General features: G+C 36.9%; 1 protein-coding gene across 18 annotated transcripts in view; it reads left to right on the plus strand.

The window, feature by feature from the left end:
• TMTC2 (transmembrane O-mannosyltransferase targeting cadherins 2) overlaps positions 1 to 24,427 on the plus strand; it is a 416,895-nt gene that overhangs the window by 108,668 nt on the left and 283,800 nt on the right. For 7 of the 18 annotated variants that reach the window (XR_014083333.1, XR_014083330.1, XR_014083334.1 and 4 more), the window contains exon 1: positions 6,239 to 6,345. The exons of 7 other annotated variants lie outside the window; for them this stretch is intronic. Coding sequence is in view for 3 of the 11 variants with exons in the window: in XM_081594870.1 (XP_081450996.1) it covers positions 6,248 to 6,345 (98 nt within the window). In the remaining 8 variants the exon portion in view is untranslated. Of the gene's footprint in view, positions 1 to 6,238; positions 8,206 to 24,427 lie in introns of those variants that run through there. 4 more of the 18 variants (XM_081594878.1, XM_081594876.1, XM_081594879.1 and 1 more) reach the window with 3 other exon arrangements.

Genomic DNA, 24,427 nt, shown 5'->3' on the forward strand with positions numbered 1-24,427 from the left:
GGGAGTTCCAAATCAAAGTAAACAAAGTTAAGGAGTTTGTACATGTTAAAAAAGTGAAAAACTGCTCATAATGACTTTTTCCCTAAAATTTTCGAGAATTTTTTGGTTGACAAACCTTGATGTTTTTGTTACTTGGAACCTTCATTTCTGAAAGACAAATCTGGAGGTTTATAATGAAAGAATGTGTACTTCTTTGCCCCTGAGAAATTTATAAATCAGTGATGATTAAATTTTGACTTTAATAACAAAGGGCAGACTTTGTCTGGGACATAATAGGTTAAATAAACATTTGTTTAAATTCCTCTTTTGTCTTGCCTTATTCCTTCATTAATATAAAAAGTAAGGGCTCATTTGATGACTGTTGATCAGATGATATAAATTTAAATTGAAGTCTTAAATTTCAGAAGTGGATACTACAGTAAGACTTTGTTTTCCAGAAGTTTCTTTAAGTGGAACTTGGTTTTCATGATGAATTCTGCATTTGAAGCCACAAAGTTGGCGTTCTCCAGAACGATAGGCTTGTAATCGGTTGACCAGATCTATGACTTGACAAGGGACTCAGTGTAAATACAGCAGGTCGCCCTTATATATTTGGTTTCCCATTTGTTTCCCTTAAGCTCTGTCTTTGGATGCTCTTTGAAATTAAAACACATTAACCGTTTATTGAGGGGTTATTGTGTGCTACTTTTGGGACAATAGAGATAGATGAGTGATGTGGTTCCTCTCCTTGAGGCACACACAGTCTATTGAGGGAGACAGAGAAGCAGACACATGAAGATTCAGCTGTCATTATAATATAAACAAAGTGCTGTGGGAACAGGGCAGGGGAAGGAAAGAACCAGGAAAATTGGAAGGAAGTCTTTTATTTTGGGCAGTTGTATTAAATATTGTCAGATTGCAGCACTCTGAGTGGTTCACAAATGATCAAAGATACAGAAAATTCTGTTCCTTTATTTCTATCAGTAGCATTTTTTTTTTTAATTTAAGAAGAAGTGACTCAATTAGTCACACAAGCAATGCTTAAAAATTGCTTAAGTCTAGTACTTAAGAGTGATGTCTGTGATTTTCCTTAGCAACTACAGTTAAATTGCTCTTCACCTTGCCCACAAGGGCAAATCAGTATTCAAATGATAGTATTTCACATTTCTATTTATTTTATCCTCAGTATTTGGCACTTCTATTTATTTTATTTCCTTTGGAGAGAAGAATTGAAAATGTGAATATATATATATATATGTATGTATGTATAGACACACATAGATATACACCCACACCTTTCTTAAATCCATGGATTGTGTACATGTTTTCTCCATTCCTAGAAGATCTACCCATGACTTTATGATAGCACAAAACCTCTTTCAGTTCAAAACAAACTGTTAATATGTAGGACCAACTGAGATGTTGTTTGACGCAAACAGGAATGGGAAGGTTGACCTTCAAATTCTAAATAATTAACAGAAATAGTCTAGAATACAAATGTGCTGCATGACTCAACATACAGTTTTTAAACCTATGAATACCATGTAAGGAGGTGATTGTGTTCACTGCCAAATGATTTTTCTCTTTATGGAAAGATTCACCCAGGGTTTCTTTAATGAGGTAGTTTACTCAGTGCATTTAAGTATTAGTTTCCAGACCATTAACTCCTGAACAGAAGACTGGAGGTGTGCAGAGAAGCTTAAACCAGAGTGTTCCTAGGAACAGCCTCTAAATTGTGTTGTTCATATGGAGTGAAAAATAAAAGGTAACTAGTTCCCTTTGGTTCAGTGTTGATTGGTGGGAAAATATCATTTCCTTTTCATATCATGTGTGAGTGCTACCTTTGTGAGGTAAAGTAGATACAGTGCAGTTTAAGTTTCATCTGTGACATATACACCAAATGTAAACTTAGGTGGTGATTGCAGCCATGAAATTAAAAGACACTTACTCCTTGGAAGGAAAGTTATGACCAACCTAGATAGCATATTAAAAAGCAGAGACATTACTTTGTCAACAAAGGTCCGTCCAGTCAAGGCTATGGTTTTTCCAGTAGTCATGCATGGATGTGAGAGTTGGACTATAAAGAAAGCTGAGAACCAAAGAATTGATGCTTTTGAACTGTGGTGTTGGAGAAGACTCTTGAGAGTCTCTTGGACTGCAAGGAGATCCAACCAGTCCATTGTAAATATCATCAGTCGTGGGTGTCCATTGAAAGGACTGATGTTGAAGCTGAAACTCCAGTACTTTGGCCACCTGATGCAAAGAGCTGACACATTTGAAAAGCGCCTGATGCTGGGAAAGATTGAGGGCAGGAGGAGAAGGGGACGACAGAGGATGAGATGGTTGGATGGCATCACCGACTCAATGGACATGAGTTTGAATAAACTCCGGGAGTTGGTGATGGACAGGGAGGCCTGGCATGCTGCGGTTCATGGGGTCACAAAGAGTTGGACATGACTGAGCGACTAAACTGAACTGAACTGAAACTTAGATGCACCAGAAGGTTAATCTGTGAGGTGATGTGTATTTTTGCAACTCTATGTAATTAATATTCCATATACCTGTTCTTTGACCTTAGCTTAGATAAATAATACATGACCTCTGAACGTGTAGTGAAATTGAATGAAGGTACATGGAGCAGCATCACGTGAGGCAAAATTCACCTTCCCTGGAGTAACTAACAAACACGAAATATCCAGACTAAACTTATTCTGAAAGTGAAAGTCGCTCAGTTGTGTCTGACTCTTTGCAACCCCATGGACTAAACAGTCCATGGAATTCTTCAGGCCAGGAAACTGGAGTGGGTAGCTGTTCCCTTCTCCAGGGGGTCTTCCCAACCCAGGGATCTTATTCTAGGATGTCATAAATACTTCATAAATAAACTAGTGGCATAATATTGGGATAAAAGTATTGGAGTCACCCTAATTCATAGGTGTAGATTGAGATTTAGGCTAGAAAGGAATTGTCTGAATTCATGTGGATATATGTGAGTAAAACTATTTAAAATATAGATGAAAAATTAAAAGCAGAATTACACAGTTTATATGGGTAGCTATCTGAAATTGAGTAGCCCATTCTTAACTTATAATGGGCTCTAAGAAATGTCAAGTTTTATTTGATATAGTTAATAAAGATGAATAAATTTTAATTGGATGTAGAAATTGACATCTCTAGAGTTAGTCTTTAAAAAAATGGATTGTGGCTCTCTGGAAATTAAAAAGCAATAGACTCTATTAATATAAATTGAACTAAAATTTTGTTAAAATTCTAGAAAACTCAGAGATGATTACCTAAAACAACATGAACTTTTTTGAAATGCTTCTGAAAAAGAAGTGGATGGTAATTTGATTAATGTACATGTATCTTTTAAAATTTTTTCCAGAATGTTTGCTATTGTTTGGAAAATAGTTAACAATATATTTTTATTTCTGTGTATTAGATGGTAATAAGTTAATTACAATAAAATGACTTTTATTTGTACATTGCTTTGCAGTTTTAAAAGCTCTTTTTTTGTTTATAATCTTATTTAATCTCTAAAATTCCTGGATAAGGAAGGAATTATTGTTGTTGGTTTGTAGATATGGAAACTGAACTGGAAGATCAAATACATTAATCATCAAGCATTATACACTCTCAGTTCTTTCATTTGTTTGTTTATTGTTCAGATATTCACTAATCACCCTCTATAATACCAGGAGGCCCTCTATAAGTACTGGAGGCAAAGCTTGTACTGTCTTTTATTTAGTCCAGTATTCTTTCTGCTGCTATTTGCTGCATCTCAAATGCAATTAAAAATTACTATTTAAGTAATCCCTTCTTGTCTGTTTTGTTCAGATGTTATAATGAGCCTTTTTACTAAGTAGAATTTCTAATTAGTTTGAATTAATTTTGTATTAGATACATTTTTCTTTTCTCTTAACATTTTTGTGTATAGGTTTTCTATAATCAACTTTTTTTTTCCCAAATGTGAATTTGTATAAGCCAAAAGTTTTTCCCATTACTATATTAAATTACTCCTAAGCTTTTATATAAATCTCTCTCTCCATTTGGTATTAGCCACTGCTTTCAAGAGTTCTTACTCTCTTTAATCCATTACTCACCAATTTATTTTAATGAAAAAAGAAAAGTATCTCAGTTGACTTTCTACCCTGAAAGAAAATGATTGACTCTGAAATTATTTACTTTTAAAACTGCTAATATTTAGAAATAGTAAATGAAAGCATCTATGGTCAGAAATAAAGAATATTAACAGCTAGTTCAGTAATATACAGTGGCATAAGTAATATACATGGGAAGAAAATTCCAAATCCAGTTCAATAAATTTTTCTTGAATGTCTACTCTGTATCATGCTAGGTGTTTTATAAGATAAAAGAAAACGCCTCAGAAGCCTCAGCTCTTGCTTTCAGTGTCATCATAACCTAGTTGGGAAGAGATTCATTATGTATTATACAGCTCACACTGCAGAGGAGAGTAAAATCAGTGCAGCTTAGCTTTTTGACTGCACAGAAGAAGGAATGCTTCAGTCGTCATGGTGTGGTTTTGGTGGGTTTAAGGAGAAAGTGACATTGGAACTCATTTTCAAGGAGGTGATTTCTGTAGGGGAAATGGATGTTGAGTTGGTGCCACAGAATAGAAAGGAAAAAAAAGAAAAAAACCAACACAGAAATGGTATAAAGAAACAGGATATAAATGAAGCTAGAAATAGATTTTAAAAAGATGTTTTATTGAATTTAGACCTTCTCACAAACACTTACTCATTCCTATTTTTTCTTGCTTTATGAACCCATGGTCTCTGGGCATAGATAGGGGTGGAAGGTAGGAGTGGATTTTGTACGTGTTATCAGTCCTGTCAGTTACCAGGAGCCTAGTGATTTGGGGACTGGAACGTGAGAGTGAGTTGAGGATTCATCTCTGGGGTGAGTGATAGATTAAAAAATAATCGTTTCATATTATTTTACTCTGGATTGGTGACTTTGAAGAAAAAGCATAGAAATCTCATGCTTGGGACCTATAGTATGTCCTTTGGCTATCTTTTATCTTTCATAGAAAAGTTTGTGGAATGGGTTTGTATAATTTGTGTATTTTCTAAATTAGGCTAGTCCTTTCCATGTATTTTACCATAATCTCTTTCCATTCTAGAGGAGCTAAAACTCTGAGAATTTATATGAAGATTCTCTTTCTGAAGAAACTTGGAAAGCTTTGCTGTTCGTTCACTTAGTTGTGTCTGACTCTTGCAACCCCATGGACTGTAGCATGCCAGGCTTCCTTGTCCTTCACTATCTCCCGAGTTTGCTCAGACTCATGTTCATTAAGTTGATGATGCCAGTCTCATCGTCTGTTTTCCCCTTCTCATCCCCTCGGTCTTTCCCATCATCAGGCTTTTTTCCAGTGAGACGGCTGTTTGTATCAGATGGCCAAAGTATTGATGCTTCAGTTTCAACATCAGTTCTTCCAATGAATATTCAGGGATGATTTCCTTTAGGATTGAGTGATTTGATCTCCTTGCAGTCCAAGGGACTCGCAAGAATCTTCTCCAGCCCCAGAATTCGAAAGCATTAATTCTTTGGTGCTCAGTCTTCTTTATGGTCCAATTCTCATATCCATACATGACTGCTGGAAAAACCATAGCTTTGACTAGATGGACTTTTGTCAGCAAAGTGGTTTTTCTGCTTTTTAATATGCTGTCTAGGTTCATCACAACTTTTTTTCCAAGGAGCAAGCAAGTCTTAATTTTGTGGCTGCAGTCACCACTGCAGTGCTGCAGTGATTTTGGAGTCCAAGAAAATAAAATCTGTCACTGTTTCCACTTTTTTCCTGTTTGCCATGAAGTGATGGGACCGGATCCCATGATCTTCATTTTTTGATTGAGTTTTAAGCCAGCTTTTTATGTAATGATATTAACTTTTGTTTCGTATACAAAGAGAAAATGTTTATAATCAAAATTTATACCTGTGTAATGAGAGACAAGGGAAGTATAATAAGTCATTTTTATACTAGAGCTTAGCCATGTGCTGCCCTTGGCATGGGCCTTCACTGCATGTCATACCTTGCTATACCATTACTAGCAACTGTTGGAGACCACTAGTGGTCTATTCAGCCATTGGTCAGTGACCCAGTGGGCCCCTTCCCCAAGTGAGGGACTGTTAATGGGGGACCATTAGTGGTCCTGCTCAGCCATTGGTCAGGACCCCGTGTGCCCCTCCCCCAAGTGAGGGACTGTTAATGAGGGACCGTTAGTGGTCCTGTCCAGCCATTGGTCAGGGCCCCATGTGCCCCTCCCCCAAGCAAGCAACTGTCAACAAGCAACTGTTGGTGGGCACATTCAAGTCAAGTTTGACAGAGTGCAGATCCACAAGTAGAGAGGGGTAAGAGGTGAATCCTAGCCTTTTCCCCGGGGCCCTCCAGGTCACCTCATCTTGGGCAAGCGGGTGAGCCGGGGGCCCCAGGGAATAAGCTGAGGACTGTGTCCTGCAGGGTTCCAGGACCCTCGCCATGGCCATCTACTGGCCAGGCCCAGGCCTGATGGTGACCCTTACCCCACCCCTGCCTCTTCGGCCTAATGGCGGCAGCAATTTGCATAGGATGCTATCATGCCATCCAGGGGAACTGCCCCCACCGCTTGGGCCACCTGAGGGCCAGTTGGGTCCTGGGCACCTGGCTTCCTCATGGTAACGGCTGAACAGGGTCTGAGAACCTGGCCCTGAGGGAGCTGCCAGCTGAAATCTGCCTCCTCTTAGCCAGGACCTGGATGTCGGAGGCCGAAAGTTGTGCCTTGGGGTCTTGCCCTTTTTTGTCGAAACAGGGGATAACATTCTTTTGGTGGAGGTTTACTGGAACCTCCTGACCATGACCTGACCTCAAGAACAAAGTGCCGGACACCAGGAAGTTTGCAACAATTAAGCACACTCCTCCCTCACCTTTCCTAGAAAAGGGCTTTGGGGGAGTTTCGAGATTTCTAAGGCATGAGCCACGCATCTCCTTGCATAGCCTGCAATAGACCTTTGTCTGTTCCAGACTCTAGTCATTTTTGTATTGTTGGCCTCGTTGTGTGTCAGGCATACATCTTTGTGTTTCAGTAGCATTCTTACACACCATTTTCTTTAAAAAAGTAAAAATCGATGTTTTTTTCCCTTTGCTATGATCAAAGGAAGCTTCTACTGATTACTATCAATTGTTCGAAGATTTTGATTTTCCTTATTGTAGATGAGATTTTGTCTTTCATGTAAAAGGCAAGGTTACCATGTTTATATGAGTTCCACAGTAAAAGCTGTTTTAGTTTTAAAGAATATAGAAATTAACTATAATTTACACTAATAACAGAACTATTAGGGGAAAAATATAAACGTTCACACATAACATTTTGATTCTCAAATTAAGTCTATAAAATCTTTGAGTGAAGTCTTTCAGTCATGTCCGACTCTTTGTGACCCTGTGGACTGTAGCCTACCAGGCTCCCCCATTCATGGAATTCTCCAGGCAAGAATACTGGAGTGGGTTGCCATTTCCTTCTCGAGAGGATCTTCCACCTGGGTCTCCTGCATTGTAGGCAGACTCCTTACTATCTGAGCCACCAGGGAAGCCCAAAATCTTCTTTAAAGCATGAGAAATTTTATATTTTTCAACCAGATTTTTATAAAACAGAAATCAAATGTTTTTTATTCAGTTAATGTAGAAAATATTTATTTAGCAGCTACTGAGTACTTCAACAAAGGTCCATCTAGTCAAGGCTATGGTTTTTCCAGTGGTCATGTATGGATGTGAGAGTTGGGGACTAGTTGGGGAATAGTTCTTATAAAGAAAGCTGAGCACCGAAGAATTGATGCTTTTGAACTGTGGTGTTGGAGAAGACTCTTGAGAGTCCCTTGGACTGCAAGGAGATCCAACCAGTCCATCCTGAAGAAGATCAGCCCTGGGTTTTCATTAGAAGGACTGATGTTGAAGCTGAAACTCCAATACTTTGGCCACCTCATGTGAAGAGCTGACTCATTGGAAAAGACTCTGATTCTGGGAAAGATTGAGGGCAGGAGTAGAAGGGGACGACAGAGGATGAGATGGTTGGATGGCATCATTGACTTGATGGGCATGGGTTTGGGTGGACTCCGGGAGTTGTTGATGGACAGGGAGGCCTTGGCATGCTGCAGTTCATGGGGTCGCAAAGAGTCGGACATGACAGAGCGACTGAAATGAACTGAACTGAACTGAGCACTTCTAGGTGCTACTTCTAGGTGAGTATTTCTAAACATTGTAGTAAAGAAAAATCTGCCTGCACAGAAATCATATTCAAATGAATTAATGAGGTTTTATCATTTGGCTGCCTACCATACATATTTCATGAACATTTATTATAGGTTATCATCAGTCTTAGAGGCAATACAAATAGGAAGAATAAGTATAGATGGATATTTTACAAGGAATACTCTGGGAAAAAAATGTTCAGTTATTTTGAACAAAGGACAGATCTGAAGTTGCAAATTATTTAGAAACTCAAAATACAGTTTTTTTAAATTGCTGGGTAAGAGCTCATATACATTTATCTGAATGAATGTACCCTTTATAACATGATACTGGATCCTTGCTGTAGCAAAATTACTGAGTATGTTTTGCAAGGTTTATTTGAAGTTTTCTATAGCATGTTCTGCTTCCTAAGCTATTTAAACATATCTGAAATTTAAGGAGATTGTTGATGTCTTAATTTTTCTTTCTCAGTGGCTGCTACGTCTCTTTGAAACATATTAGAAACAAAATCAGTTATTGTAGTTGTCTTAGACTAGCTGTTGTTGGATGTTACTTTACCTGCATCTCTCTGTAATAGTGATGGTATGGAGAACATTGATTCATGAATCCTTAAGTTTCTTGGAAATTAAAGAAAGATTCCATACGAAGTAAGGAATTACTTTAAACTAATGGCCAAACTGAAAATCTGCATGTATTACAGTTTGTCCATTTACTGGAAAACGTCAACAGACTTAACTAATTCTTTTGACTGGAAAGGGTATTTAAAGTGACATCAAATCGATGTGAAATACAGATAGAACTAAAATCAAATTGAATTTTATTAACTTAATCTGTCAGATATTTTTTTCTGGATCATGTTGAATAGCTTTGTCAAAGACAGTTATGATAAAATTTTGGAGGCTGTCTTTTATATGTGAGAAAAGGTTGTTACTAGGCTTGTTGAAATCAGTGAACATAGAAGATGATAAATCCTTGACTGGCTTGGTCTGTTTTCCTCTCTCCTTTTTTTCATTTCTTTTACTCTTTCTTGTTTCTTTTGTAAAATATCTTACAAGCCTGTAGAAAAGTATTGAGAATTAGGTGTTTCTTTTATGTAAGAAATGTGACTGATTTAGAACATTTTTTATAATTAGAGACAAATTTTAAGAAACAATAACATCACTTATAGCTTCTATCCTTAAAAAAAGTTTTTATTTTTAATTATTATATTTAAATCAAAAATATGTGATTTACTTGATTGAGATCACATTAGATACCCAATTTTATCATTCTTTGGGAACTCAAATTTTAACAGACATCAAACAATTACGTTCATTTATTCCCTAGCCTCAGTGCAATATAATGATAATATTTTTCCTTAAACTGTGTGGGAACTTAACTACATAGTACTTAGGATATATATATTATATATAAATTTCCAAACCTCTCTGGCAGTGTTGTTAGTTTCTGCTTGAATGCTAATGTTTATGGAGCACTCACTACTCTGTAATAGTAGGCTGATATATTCCTGGGCTTCATTAATAGTTGCTCTATCTTTATTGAGCCAAAAGTTTCTTTCCAGTACATTTTTTCCTGTATTAAGCTTTCCCCCATGAAGCCACACAGAAAACAGCTATTCCCTTTTACAAGTGACAGTCTTTCAAATATTTCAAGGCAATGGTCCTATCTGCACTTTAGCTTTTCACTTTCAACTTAATTGTACCATTTCTTTTGTTTGGAAACTTCTTATTTGGCTTTATTTTTAAATCCTTAGCCATTCTAGTCACCTTTATTTTGACATCTTCCATTTAATCAGTACTACATTTAATATTTGGTCCTACACTGAACACTTCCATGAAATTACAACTTCCTTGATCAGTCAGCTATGCATTTGCAGTTTCATAAGCTTTTCTGACAACCAGTTTATACTCCTGGGCTTGGTAAAATTTTTTCCTTACAGCAGTGCTCTTTTAAGCTATATTTCCTTCTGTTATCTTTTCTGTGTGCAGCTGTATTTTTGTCATTTTTTGAAGACTTAGTTTTAAGTGTGCCTTGTTACTTTCATATCTGTAGATCATTCATTTATGTATGTGCAAGATGTAGTGCCAACTGTATTTTTTCTGGTGTCACTTTGCATTGTGGTACATGGTATAATTGTGATTATACTACAAGAGGGAACAGGAAATGAAGAAGATGAAGATGCTGATGATTGATAATTATGGCTACTTACCTGGTGCTGGTACAATTAGGCCTCACAACAGTCCTTAAAATGCAGTTGTTATTATTATTCCCCTTTTACAGGTTAAAAAAAGTATGGTTTTATAGAGAAAGTAATTTGTTGAGGATCGTCTAGTGATTGGCAGAACTAGCTTAAAATTCGGATAACTGGCACGCCAAATCCATTTTCTTAACCACTATTCTGTAACTTCTGTCTTAGCAATTTAAGTAAGGGGAAGACTCTGCTTTTCATCAGGAGTGGCCAAGGCTTCTGTGAGGAAATTAGCTTTTGAGGGAGATGTTTCTAGCCTAGAAAGTTATTACCAGGTAGAGCTACTAAGGTAGGAAAGTACAAGCATTGAGGTGAAATCCTGCTTGTCTGTGTGCGCGGTGTACTGTCACTTCAATCATGTCCTCTTTGTGTAGTTTGGTTGTAATGTGACTTATGCATGGCGTGTTGAGGAAAATAAGATAGAAAAAACAAACTAGAGAAGACCAATTGTTGGGAACCCTTCATGTCTAGCCAAAATAAGTATGTTGTGCTGGTAAGTAAAAGGAAATCTTGGATGATTTTTGAACCAGGATGTTCCATAGTCATCTCATGTGCTGACAGTATAATCTTGATGTGTTATTTAGGGAGGATTAGAAAGGAAGCTTATAGAAAGCAATCAGATGAGAAAAAAATTAAGGCTATTTCAGTAATCAAACTAAGAGGTAATGAGAGCCAAAATTATCAGTTATTACTGAAAGGAACATAAAGAGCAGATACAGAAGACAGGGCATTTCTTGAATTGTTTGATTTTTGAAACCAAATCAATATTTGAGTTAGTAAGAAATGAAAATGAAGATGCTGCTCACAGAACTAGTCATATATGGTTGAGGAATAAATATGAGGAGTAGTTGACCTTTAAAAATGTTGCGTTTGAAGTACTGCTTGAAATCCAGATGGAAAGATTTAATGGGCAATTTGAGAATCAGTGAAATGGAAGAAAAGATAAAAGTGGAGATGTTGTTAACAAAAAATTCAACTGAGCAAATTTAATGAGCCAATTGACTGTATTCAGTGATTCATGAGTTGGACAGCATCTCATTTAGCAAGTAGAAAGCTGGTCCTAGGAAATGTACAAAATGGAAAGCTTTTAGAGACAGACAGAAGGAGGCAGAAGAGGGAAGTTTCCAGCAAAAAGTGAATTGTTTCAGGCAAGGTCACTTTCCTCTGGGGGAAAGACTTGGATCTGTCAGGCAGATTACTTGACTAGCGCTATCACTTAATTCCAGATTGACTGGTTAAAGGTTGCATTTTTGGATAGGCTGAAACTATAATTAGATTAGATGTTGTCTTGATTTGTTGATCTGTGGCTTAGCACAAGTGACTTCATTTGGGGCCTATTATTTGTTTCTTTTTTTGAACATGTAAACCATTTTTATATGTAAAGGGGTAGGTGTGAAACAATGTACAAGGTCATGAAAGAGGGAGAGGACATGGTAGGTGCTCCTAAACTTGAGATGACCACTGGGATTTTCAGAAAGAAGTATATGACAGATAACAGCTTGGGCATTTTCTTAAGGACTTTGTATGTAATTTCAATTTAAACTCTTCATTCATGCATTTCCTGATTTTTATGCTTCATTCCATGAGTGGGTCAACCTCAAACACTTCATTACAAAGACCAGATGCTAATTCCATTATCTTTGCCAAAGTTTCAGATTTTAGTTTAAAATTAACAACCAGATCCTTGCCTTATTTTCATTCCTTTCATCACTCAGCTTAAATTTGTCATGGTTATTTCTCTGAACTCTTAACTTTTATAACCTATAAATTCTATCATTTCTTCTGATTCAATATTCCTAATATTTCCTTCCTGGTTAGCATCTTGTAGCCCACAGTCCTATCTATGCATGTTTCACCATTGAGTAGGTTGAATCTACTGATCTCACTGAAGTTGCTGCAAAACATGTAGTTTATCCGTTTGGCAAAACGTAGCTCGATTTATATTGTTTGGTAATGAGTTCTTTGGGGTTTCTTGTGTGGTCTTCAGAGTCTTAGAAACCCATGGCTTAACATGCCTCTGGCAGCCAATCAAATTTATACCGACTAGTTGGTAAGATTATTGTATTGGAAAATATTTAAAACCATACTCTTTTAAATGCTCTGTTTTTACTTTTACAGTTTTTAAAGAAACAAGTAAGAATTCCCTCAAGGAAGTGATCTGACCTAACATTTAACATTGGAGGGGAAAATGTTGCTCCTCTGACATGTAGAATCAGGAATTGAATTCTCTATTATCCTTGCATTTTAAAGGGATCATGATAGTCAGTCTCCATTGTGGTAAATCTCTTTCGAGTTGTATTGATGTGGGCAAGTGTTCTGCTGTAGATAAATATTTTGTTGCTTTTTCTGTCCCAAAAATAAGCAGAAGTGAAAGTTTGGAGGATGAAACATTTTGATTAACTGAACAGTAAAGTTGTGACTCAGAAAATTTGAAGAGCCCAGTATACTTCAGAGTGACATGTTGAATCAGACTGAAGGATTATAGTGCCTATTCTCAGGAGAGAATAATGGACTCCATTAATGTCCATTATACAGGATGAGTCTTCTCACTTCCGTAAGGACTCTAATAGACTTACATGAACTGCAGCTCGCTCTTTCTCTTCTGTAAGCAGATGTTACTCATCTTTGTATTTCCATTACTGAGCATAATACTTGATATAGTAGGTATGTATTAAATAATAATATGAGTGAACAAATTTTGTCTAAAGGGAAATTTCCCCCTTAAAATTTTTTTCTTGAGTTGAATGTGCTGGTTATGTTTTCTCTAATTCTTCATTTTAGAAATGAAGATGGAAATTTTCCACTCAGAGAACATTTAGTTGGTAAAAATGTATAAACCTTAGGACAGTAGAACCTTAGGATATGTAAGAAAACCTAAATCATTCCAGAATGATCAGTGATAGCAGTAGCTCAAATTCTTTGAGTGAAATTATGCTTTACTCTTGGAGAATTTATGTAAAATGGAAAGGCATTTATTTAACACACATGTGCAATCTACGTACTCTATTCACATCACCCTAGAATCAGGGGGCTGTAATGCTCATTACCTCTTTGAGGGCCTCAGAGATATTTTTATTTATTTATTGGTTGTGCTGGGTCTTCCTTGCTGGATGCAGGCTTTCTCTAGTTGCAGTGAGTGGGGGCTACTCTTCATTGTGGTATGTGGGCTTCTCATTGCAGTGGCTTCTCTTGTTGCGGAGCAAAGGCTCTAGGCACATGGGCTTCAGTAGTTGCAGGAGGCAGGCTCAGTAGTTTTGGTCCCTGGGCTTTAGTTGCTCTGTGGCATGTGGAATCTTCCTGGACCAGGGATTGAACTCTTGTCACCTGCATTGTCAGGCATATTCCTATCAGCTATACTACCAAGGAAGTCCGGCCACAGAGTTTTTAAGAGACTACTAGAAAATCTCAAAAAAAAAAATGAACAAAAAATCCTCTTGATTAGATGGTGCTCTGGTGACAGTTCTAAAATGTTGTGGCCTCTGGGACCTATTTGTAACAAGTTAGTGTATGTAAGTATGTCCAGGAGAGTAGAATTTCATCCTCCTGCCTGTGTGTGGAGTGGCTCCGTTACCTCAGGACCACCAAGAATCTGCTGTTTTTGCTTCAGATAACATTAAAATGAGGTTAAGGTGTTAAAAAAAAAAAGATTAAAGAAGCCTATTTAGGTGATGCAAACTTTAACACTTTATGAACTGGACAGTCTCCTTTCATATACCTGCAAAATGGGGCAGAAATTAGGTAGCTTTTATGGGATAAAGAATAAAATACAGGAAAGCATAGGAGATACCCGATGGCTAGGGTCACATAGTCAACCTAGTTTGGAGTGAGAAGGCCTGAAATTGGCCTGGCCTTTGGGGATTGGCTGACAGACATACCAAATTTCCAGCCAAGCACATCATTTACAGGAACACAAATCTTATCTAAGTTTTGGTTTGGTGGCATGGCATTCTGGGCAAGCATGACTCCATCTTGGGGATATAAATTTATTTCTACAGATAAGAAGAACTGTTTTGACCTTTTATTGTTTCTAAGAATGAAAAGGGGAGTCTTGCTAGTTAGTAAATTTCCAAATACTATACAGGAAATATTTTGTAGAGATAGGAAAAATTAGAGAAGATTCTAGTTGGAATCTTTTCTTGGAAGAAGGATTGCATAAGGTTTGTCTAGGCAAATAGAACTTTTCTTCTGTATTCCAGTCCATACTCTAGAAATGTTTTGGGTTGAATTGTTGACATAGACAGAGCATAGGATATAAACATGAGAATACAAGTTAGAAGAAACAAGAATTTTTCTTTCTTCTATGAAAGTCAATTTTGTACATTTTACCTGGCATATAAGAAGTATTTTTCCTTTCCCTAAAACCATCTTGTGTTTATTTCACTGCTGTGTAATATTCTTTTGGGAATTGAGCCTGTAGTTCAATAATTCTGCATAATACCATTTGGACTATGTCATGTAATAATTCTTCAATCTTAGTCTCTGTATGTGGAGTGAGAAAAGGCCATTTGTGGTGTTACAATCTATTGCCATTGGCAAAGGAAAAAAGAACCGCTATGTGTGTGTGTGAGTGTTTACTACCAGTGACTTGTTTGAATCAAATTACTCACCCTTATTTATTAGGTCATTTGTGTCTTTAATCATTAAACTTTGTCTTATTCCTCAGTGAGAGTGCACACAGTGAGGTCGTAAGAGAAGAAAATGGCATTTAAGTTGCTCCATGATAGTGAAAGTGGGTCACTCAGTCGTGTCCAACTCTTTGCGACCCCGTGGACTGTACAGTGTGTGGAGTTGTCCAGGCCAGAATACTGGAGTGGGTAGCCTTTTCCTTCTCCAGTGGATCTTCCCAACCCAAGGATGAAACCCAAGTCTCCTGCATTGCAGGTGGATTCTTTACCAGCTGAGCCAGGAGGGAAGCCCTACTCCATAATAAGGACTCTCATTTCCAAATGAACCAAGTTGATTAGATGACCCTGATACTATTAACTTTTTATACTCCCAGTTAGTTGTCTTTTGCCTTTTTGCAACAGAGAAGATGGAAATTAGAGTCTAAAATTTTCCATTATCACGAAGGTCAGTGTACATACCCGAGAACTACTGGCCTGTGCCATTGGGCTTAAACCTGCCAGTGGGAAAATGCAGAGAGGCAAAAGGCAACAAATTGTGGAATTTAAAAAGGTGACAGTTATAAGGATCACCTGATCTGTCAGGCTCATTTGGTAGTAGAGTTGTCCATATTATACAGAGGTGAAGTATCCATCTCTTCAATGGTGGGTTTAAGCTTGGTGGGACATGCCAGTCATTCCTGGGTGTGTAGGTTGACCTTTGTGATAATGGAAAGTTTTAAGACTCTAATTTTCTTCTCTACTTTTGGTAGCATTTTCTATATTGTATTAGGCAGCACATTTTACTTACATTTACACCTTAAAGGAAGAAATGAACTGGAACTGAGATTTTAAGATAGAAGTAAAATTGTTAATTTTCCCTGTGTCTCATCATTCATTACTTGTATCTAACCTTTTGTTCTGCTTACTGCTGGAAATAATTTACCATTTCTTAGACATAGAGTCTTAACTTTTGGACTTCCCAGACCCTAAGTTTTAATTTTTTACTTTATTCTAGTAATTGTCACAGAACTGCTGACTGACCTTTTTTCATATATATATATGTTAATCAATGAAGGACAGTAGAACTCTAAATACTTCCAGATGATGAATATTATAGAAAAGTTATTTCTTCTGTGCTTGTTTATCTCATGGTCTTTTCTTCTCAACAGAAGTTTTCCATAGTACATCTTTGCAAAGTTAAATTGTTTCTTAATTATGGGAGGTCTAAAAAAATGATGGATGGCTTAACTTTAATGCTTCCATTCTTTTCAAACATGTAACAAAATTTTGCCTAACTCTTCCCATGTGCTTGGCCACATGCCATAGACCATGATCCGATAGAAAGGTTAATTGCAGGGTTCTCTAGGTCATTGCTAACAGTGAGCATGGATGTAGGTGAAGTATTTGTGTTTATTTTATATGTAAGTGTATCAAGAGAAAGGCCTCCTCTGGTTTGATTGTCAGCATTTTTAAGGTTCTTTAAATCTATAATACTTAGTATGGCAGTTCTCACTAATAGCTGCTTAATGAATACTCAGTGATGTCAAATAGTGTTCTAGTATTTTTACCATCATTTATTTACTCTCTCATGTTCAGCCTCTTTGACTTTTATGATGATAAGAGCTTGTCCTGAAAAGAGATCTGTTTTGAACCACATGAACTGCAAGCTAATTTAATTTAACATGAAAATAAAAAGGAGATCATTTGATGGCTAGATGTGCAGCCGTAGACTTCATCTCAAATCTGAAATAGTTGTAGTAGATAGGATTTCTGACCACTATCATGCATTTTTATTATTTTTCACTGTGCTATATAAAAAAAAAACTTACAGACCAAATTCACGTTAAGAGTCAAGTTAAGATCTAACTTTTTCTAAGTAATTTCTAAGAATTAGTCTAGTTGTCATCCTCTATTATTTAAAGAGTGTTTCACATAGAATGTAGGGTTACTTATAGTTTATTCTAAATATGAGAAAAATGCTAGAGTTACAACATCTTCAGTAAGAGATGGTCATCTAGCCCCTATTTCAATGCTTTCTTTAAAAGGAAGAAAGGAAGATTACTACTTAAGACACAACTTTGTCCATATTTGAACAACTCTCATTATTAAAAGTTTTTATTTCAGTTCAAAGTTAATTTTCTTCCTCATTACTTTTAACATTAATTTCTTACATGACATGGTAGTAGCTCTTTTATCAGACTTACTTCTCATTTTCTAACCTTTTAGTTAACTTTGTTCCTAGATACTTAACACTTCTGGTATTATTTTAGATACTCTCCAGTTTATCATCATTCCTTTTTTCCTTGCATTTATTAAACGAACTGACTGAGTGGGTATATGAGTATGTAGGTGTGCTTACTTATTAATTTGTTTATATTTAACTTACACTGTCTAAGGATGTAAAAAACACTGGGTAACCTCAGTTCTTTTCTCCATTTTTTTGGTAACTTCTTTATAGTTCTTTTTTTGGTCATTTTAGTAACATTATTGGCCTTTAAGATACTTTTAGTTTTTTTCTTTTTTCTCTTTAGTATTTGAATTTTTCTTTTTATAAACATTCATATGATATACTACTCTTAACAGTGGCTAAAATTTAACTATTTTTATTCAGTGTTGGTCTCTAGCTTCCTAATGGAATTTTGCAGAGATTATGGAAGATGAGGGCTTCTCAGATAGCACTAGTGGTAAAGAGCCCATCTGCCAATGCAGGAGATGTAAGAGATGAGAGTTCGATCTCTGGGTCGGGAAGATCCCCTAGAGAAGGGCATGGCAACCCACTCCAGTGTTCTTGCCTGGAGAATCCCATGGACAGAGGAGCCTGGTGCTTAGCGCCCTTCAGAAAATTAGATATTGCAACCTCTTTAATAATTCTTATCTTTAACAGCTCTCTCAGTAATGTTTTCCTCATTTCTTTTTTTTTCCAGTTTTACTGAGATATAATTGAAATATAGCACTGGTTAAGTTTAAGGTGTGCAGTATAATGGTTTGAATTACATGCATCATGAAGTGATTACTACAATAAGTTTGCAAACATCCATCATCTCATATAGATATAAAATTAAAGAAATAGAAAAAGTTATTTTTCTTGTGATGAGAACTCTTAGGATTTACTTAAATTTCATGTATTAACAGAGCAGTGTTAATTATATTGACTATGTTGTATGTTATACCCCTAGTACTGTACAGATACTCCTAGTATCTGGAAGTTTATACCATTTGGCTTCCTTCACCTAATTTTCCCTCTGTCTATCACCCCTTCTCTGGTAACTATAAATCTGATTTTCTATGAATTTTATAAGTATAATTTATCTATAACACTATATGAACTCCTGATACACAGCAAAGTGATTTGATATTTTGGTAACCTACATCATCATTCACTTTGAAATGAAGTATTCAGAGCTAGACACTGTTGATGACCTCATATTACTTACTAAGAAATATTATTTTATATGATATATACTTTTATTGCATTTGTTGCTTCTCTGGTGGCTCAGCTGGTAAACAATCCGCCTGCAGTGTGGGAGACCTGGGTTCGATCCCTGGGTTCGATCCCTGGGTTAGGAAGATCCCCTGGAGAAGGGAATGGCTACCCACTCCTGTATTCTGGCCTGGAGAATTCCATGGACTGTATAGTCCTTGGGGTCGCAAAGAGTCAGACACAACTGAGCGACTTTCACTATTACAATATTTTATATAGTAATATTACTGTATATTTTTTCATAATTCACCTTCTGTTTATCTCAATTGGTTTTACAAAGATTATATTCCATGGACTGTATAGTCCAAGGGGTTGCAAAGAGTCGGACTCGACTGAGTGACTTTCACTTTCACTTTCTTAATGTAGATTCTTAATAACCTTAGGAGTAATTTTAAAATACTCACATTTTCTGCTATTAAACCAGCACTCCCTTGACCTTTACTGGCATAGTTAATTTGTGAACCTGGATTCTAGGCTTTTCTATTCAAGGACATTAAATATCATGTTGCTTGTTTTGGTTTTCTCTATTAGTCTGTTGGAAACGTTTTGGATCTTGACACAGCAAACAGGAGAATGAGTGCCTTCTTAAATTTTGTACCTTTTAGCTGTCTCACCCTATCTCTGGCCTTGATTTCCTCTTTCCTTCACCATTTTGTTTTCTTGGAACTGAAAAATTCATGACCCCAAATTGAAAATATTGTTTTACTTAAGTAAATTAATAATAACAGTTGCTTTGATAATAGCTCTTTAAAGATATTCTTCTAGTTCTCATATAGCATTATGAGATATTTGCCTCATTTTATAGGAAATGAAAATGATGTATCATTTATAAATCAATAATATATTCATTCAATAAGTCATTTACTGTATCCCTGTTATGTGATAGGAACATGGAAGTTTAATAATGTGTGTGGCCCCTGCCTTGTACTTCTTACAAGATGCTGTAAAATTTTCATCACAAGTGCTGTAATACAATGGAATATTATTCAGTGCTAAAAAGAAGTGGGCTATCAAGCCATGAGGAGAAGGCAGTGGCACCCCACTCCAGTACTCTTGCCTGGAAAATCCCATGGACGGAGGAGCCTGGTGGGCTGCAGTCCATGGGATCGCTAAGAGTCGGACACGACTGAGCGACTTCACTTTCGCTTTTCACTTTCATGCATTGAAGAAGGAAATGGCAACCCACTCCAGTGTTCTTGCCTGGAGAATCCCAGGGACGGGGGAGCCTGGTGGGCTGCCGTCTATGGGGTCGCACAGAGTCGGACACGACTGAAGCGACTTAGCAGCAGCAGCATCAAGCCATGAAGAGATATGGAATGCATATCTCTTAATGCATTAATGAAAGAATTTAATGCATAAATGAAAGAATTTAATCTGAAAATGCTGTTATGAGTCCAAGAATATGACATTCTGGAAACGGTGGAACTATGGAGACCATAAAAAGATCAGTAGTTGCCAGAGGCTAAGGAGGAAGAATAGATGAATAGACATAGCACAAAGGATTTTTAAAATAGTGAAACTATTCTTTATGCTGTAATGCTGGATATATGTCATTTTACATTTGTCAAACCCATTGAAGTGTTAATACTCCAAGTGAACCCTGATGTAGACTATGGACTGTAGGTGGTAATGATGTATCAGTGTAGTTCTTTGATTGTAACAAATGTCCCACTCTGGTGCAGGACATTGATGGTAGGGGAGGTTGTATGTTGGGGCCATAGTGGTATATGGGAACACTGTATTTTCAGCTCAATTTTTCTGTGAACTTGAAACTACTGAAAAAATAATATATAACCTATATTCTCTCTTTTCTTGGGAAAGGATCTACAAAGATCATGAAAGATTTATGGAATGTCAAACTAAAACTCAAACGCACCTCTAACAATGTATCCCCTGGGTATCCAAGTCAAGCTCTATCATGAGCTCCTGGTACCAAGTAAAATGTTCCTGGGTAATTTTTTGACAAACTTGATTTCCAGTGAACATCTCCTTCAGATTCCCAGTAGCAAATGGAAAATTTGACAGTGTTACTAAAAATAGGTGACATTTTTTTCTGAAACAGTTTTATTAAAATGCTTGTGACTTTCCTACTCTGATGTCACTCTGTTGTCCTTAGTACAGCAGAGCACACTACAGTGTGGGGTGGTTTCATTTTCCATGTGGTGATCTAGCAGTGACCAGACAAATTAGCTTCATAATCCTTACACAGCCTGGGAGTGAGCCACAGTGTGGAGGCAGGTGTGGGAGAAAATGCTAGAAAAAGACAAAAGGAGGATGGAGGGGCCATCCTAAAACCTTCTTTGGAATGATGTTAAAAGAAAGTCTAGACTATTCTGAGCATTTTTAACTCTTACTTCAGTGTGTCTTTTATGGAACTGAAATTAACCTGTAAGAGTTTATCTTCTCCCACATTGTTGATTTTGGAAAATGACATATTCCATAAATTTATTCTCTTATTAGTGTAATATTAGTGTTTTATGTTCTGAAACATTAGAAAATTGGTGGAAAAATATACTCTGTACTTACCTTCATAATTGAAGTATATTGGATTTATCCTTCCCCATGACTCAATACCATAACTAAGTCATGAGTAATATCACCATCATGTTATCATTGAGTATTGTTTTTTGTTGTATTATGTAGACACATTCAGGAATTCGTTATATGTTTAGGAAAATTTTTCACTACACAAAATGACCCCAGACGCTTAGTGTGATTTCACACTAAGATATATTTAAAAAATATATCTTTAATATTTTTTCCTTCGTAATTACACATCCAGATGTTACTTCTTGCTCTTCATATGAGTACTCTACCAGGCTTTCCACATTTCCTGATCTGTTAAAACCAATTTGCTGTGGAATGAAAAATAAAAGTATTTAGTTTTTTTAAGAGTGAATGGATAATCATTAGCATAGATATTTTCCTTGGCTCAAAGAGAAATGGATAAAAATCTACAGTGGGAGAAAGTACAGTTATTTGAGGATTTGGACCTTCGATAGTTCTCATGTTGACTCCCCTTCATTATTTCCACAGAGAAGACCCATGTAGCCCAGCTCCTAAGAAGGGGAATGGGCAGCCATTTCTTTGCTCTGATGTTCTAGTCGGAGTATCTGCTTGAACCAAAGAAGTTGTTGTTGTTTAGTCACTAAGTCTAAGTGGTAGATATTTCTCTCCATTGCCTGTGTTCCAGTCTTGAGTCTCTTCTTGTAGTTCCCTTGCCCTCCCCTCTGTTTCTCTGTTCTCCCTGTCTTATCCCAAAAAAACAGTGAGAAAAGAGTAATGTGTAAATATTAAGTCCTGGTCTTGGTGCTGGTTGTTACTCCATTTCTGAAATAACAGATATTCTGTTTGGATCTTATAATTTATATTGCAGAGACTTGATTTTTAAAGAGAGAATACCTAATAATTATGCAACAGGCTAGGTGCATAAGCAGAGTCCAAGACTTTTTGCTAGTGAGATTTGGTGGCCAGACTAGGTCAACGTGTGACCTTGATACAATAAAAATATACATTACTAATTATAATAATTTGGTGCAAAGATTGTTCTCTAACTCACCTATTAAATCAAAGTGTCTAGCACATAGCAAGCACTCAGTACAAATGTGTGAATGAGTAGCAGTGAAATGCTAGTTAGATATTTGGGTGAAAATCAATTTCTATCACATCTATCATTGTCTGCAGAAAGGGAATGCTGTCAATACTTTATATAATGAAAAGATATAGAATGGATTGCAAAGAAATTCATAGGAATTTCATGCCTGTGAAAATTTAGTAACATTAAATGGCCTGAAAAGTCACTACTCACTAGGATATTAGAAATGAATGACATAGATTCTATGATTTGTGATCACTGAAATTTGCATTTGAGTTTTCTAGTTAAATGAGAAGTAGGCTAATTTTTGATGAGATTGTTTTCAGGAAATAATCTATTAAAAATATACAGGTAATTTAGATGTTTCATTATAATTCAGCCCTTCCTTTGACAGAAGAGATAGGAAATTACAAAAACAGATTTTTACATTGATTCAAAGTTGTCTTCTAAAGTAGTTTTATTTGAAAAAATTTTGGATTTATTAATAGCACTAGAAACGGAAGGTATTTCAGTTCAGTACAGTTCAGTCGCTCAGTCGTGTCCAAATCTTTCCAACCCATGAACCGCAGCACGCCAGGCCTCCCTGTCCATCACCAACTCCCTGAGTCCACCCAAACCCATGTCCATTGAGTCGATGATGCCATTCAGCCATCTCATCCTCTGTCGTCCCCTTCTCCTGCCCTCAATCTTTCTCAGCATCAGGGTCTTTTCCAATGAATCAGATCTTCACATGAGGTGGCCAAAGTATTGGAGTTTCAGCTTCAACATTAGTCCTTCCAATGGACACCCAGGATTGATCTCCTTTAGGATGGACTGGTTGGATCTCCTTGCAGTCCAAGGGGCTCTCACGAGTCTTCTCCAACACCACAGTTCAAAAGCATCAATTCTTTGGCGCTCAGCTTTCCTTATAGTCCAACTCTCACATGCATACATGACCACTGGAAAAACCATAGCCTTGATAAGACGGACCTTTGTTGGCAAAGTAATGTCTCTGCTTTTAAATATGCTGTCTAGGTTGGTCATAACTTTCCTTCCAAGGAGTAAGTGTCTTTTAATTTCATGGCTGCAGTCACCATCAGCAGTGATTTTGGAGCCCCGAAAAATAAAGTCAGCCACTGTTTCCACTGTTTTCCCCATCTATCTGCCATGAAGTGATGGGACCGGATGCCATGATCTTAGTTTTCTGAATGTTGAGCTTTAAGCCAACTTTTTCACTCTCCTCTTTCACTTTCATCAAGAGGCTTTTTAGTTCTTCTTCCCTTTCTGCCATAAGGGTGGTGTCATCTGCATATCTGAGGTGATTGATATTTCTCCCGGCAATCTTGATTCCAGCTTGTGTTTCTTCCAGCCCAGCGTTTCTCATGATGTACTCTGCATAGAAGTTAAATAAGCAGGGTGACAATATACAGCCTTGACGGACTCCTTTTCTTATTTGGAACCAGTCTGTTGTTCCATGTCCAGTTCTAACTGTTGCTTCCTGACCTGCATACAGATTTCTCAAGAGGCAGGTCAGGTGGTCTTGTATTCCCATCTCTTTCAGAATTTTCCACAGTTTATTGTGATCCACACAGTTAGAGGCTTTGGCAAAGTCAATAAAGCAGAAATAGATGTTTTTCTGGAACTCTCTTGCTTTTTCGATGATCCATTGGATGTTGGCAATTTGATCTCTGGTTCCTCTGCCTTTTCTAAAACCAGCTTGAACATCTGGAAGTTCATGGTTCACATGTTGCTGAAGCCTGGCTTGGAGAATTTTGAGCATTACTTTACCAGCGTGTGAGATGAGTGCAACTGTGCGGTAGTTTGAGCATTCTTTGGCATTGCCTTTCTTTGGGATTGGAATGAAAAGTGACCTTTTCCAGTCCTGTGGCCACTGCTGAGTTTTCCAGATTTGCTGGCATATTGAGTGCAGCACTTTAAAGCATCATCTTTTAGGATTTGAAATAGCTCAACTGGAATTCCATCACTTCCACTAGCTTTGTTCATATTTATAATGAGACAATAACAACTGGAAATGTGAGAGGGGTGGTCCTCTTTTCTTATTTTCCTGCTGAACTTGAATGGGGTGGGCAGGCAGGACTCCCAGATTTGTCCGCCATGGAAGTAGAGACTTGCAGTCAGTGGAGAACCAAGACATGGGGGAACAATACTGTGTTTTTAAAATAATTTTAATTTCTCATTTCAACTAAGCATTTTCAGTGCTTCACTGTTAGTTTCTCTTCTCACTGGTGCTTACTTTTCTGCTTTTCAAGCATTTTATACCTAATTGCTTCTTTTTCTAACCTTT

The sequence above is a fragment of the Giraffa tippelskirchi genome, chromosome 4 (assembly GCF_054371585.1).
Source record: "Giraffa tippelskirchi isolate mGirTip1 chromosome 4, T2T-mGirTip1v1.2.pri, whole genome shotgun sequence".
NCBI classification, from domain to species: domain Eukaryota; kingdom Metazoa; phylum Chordata; class Mammalia; order Artiodactyla; family Giraffidae; genus Giraffa; species Giraffa tippelskirchi.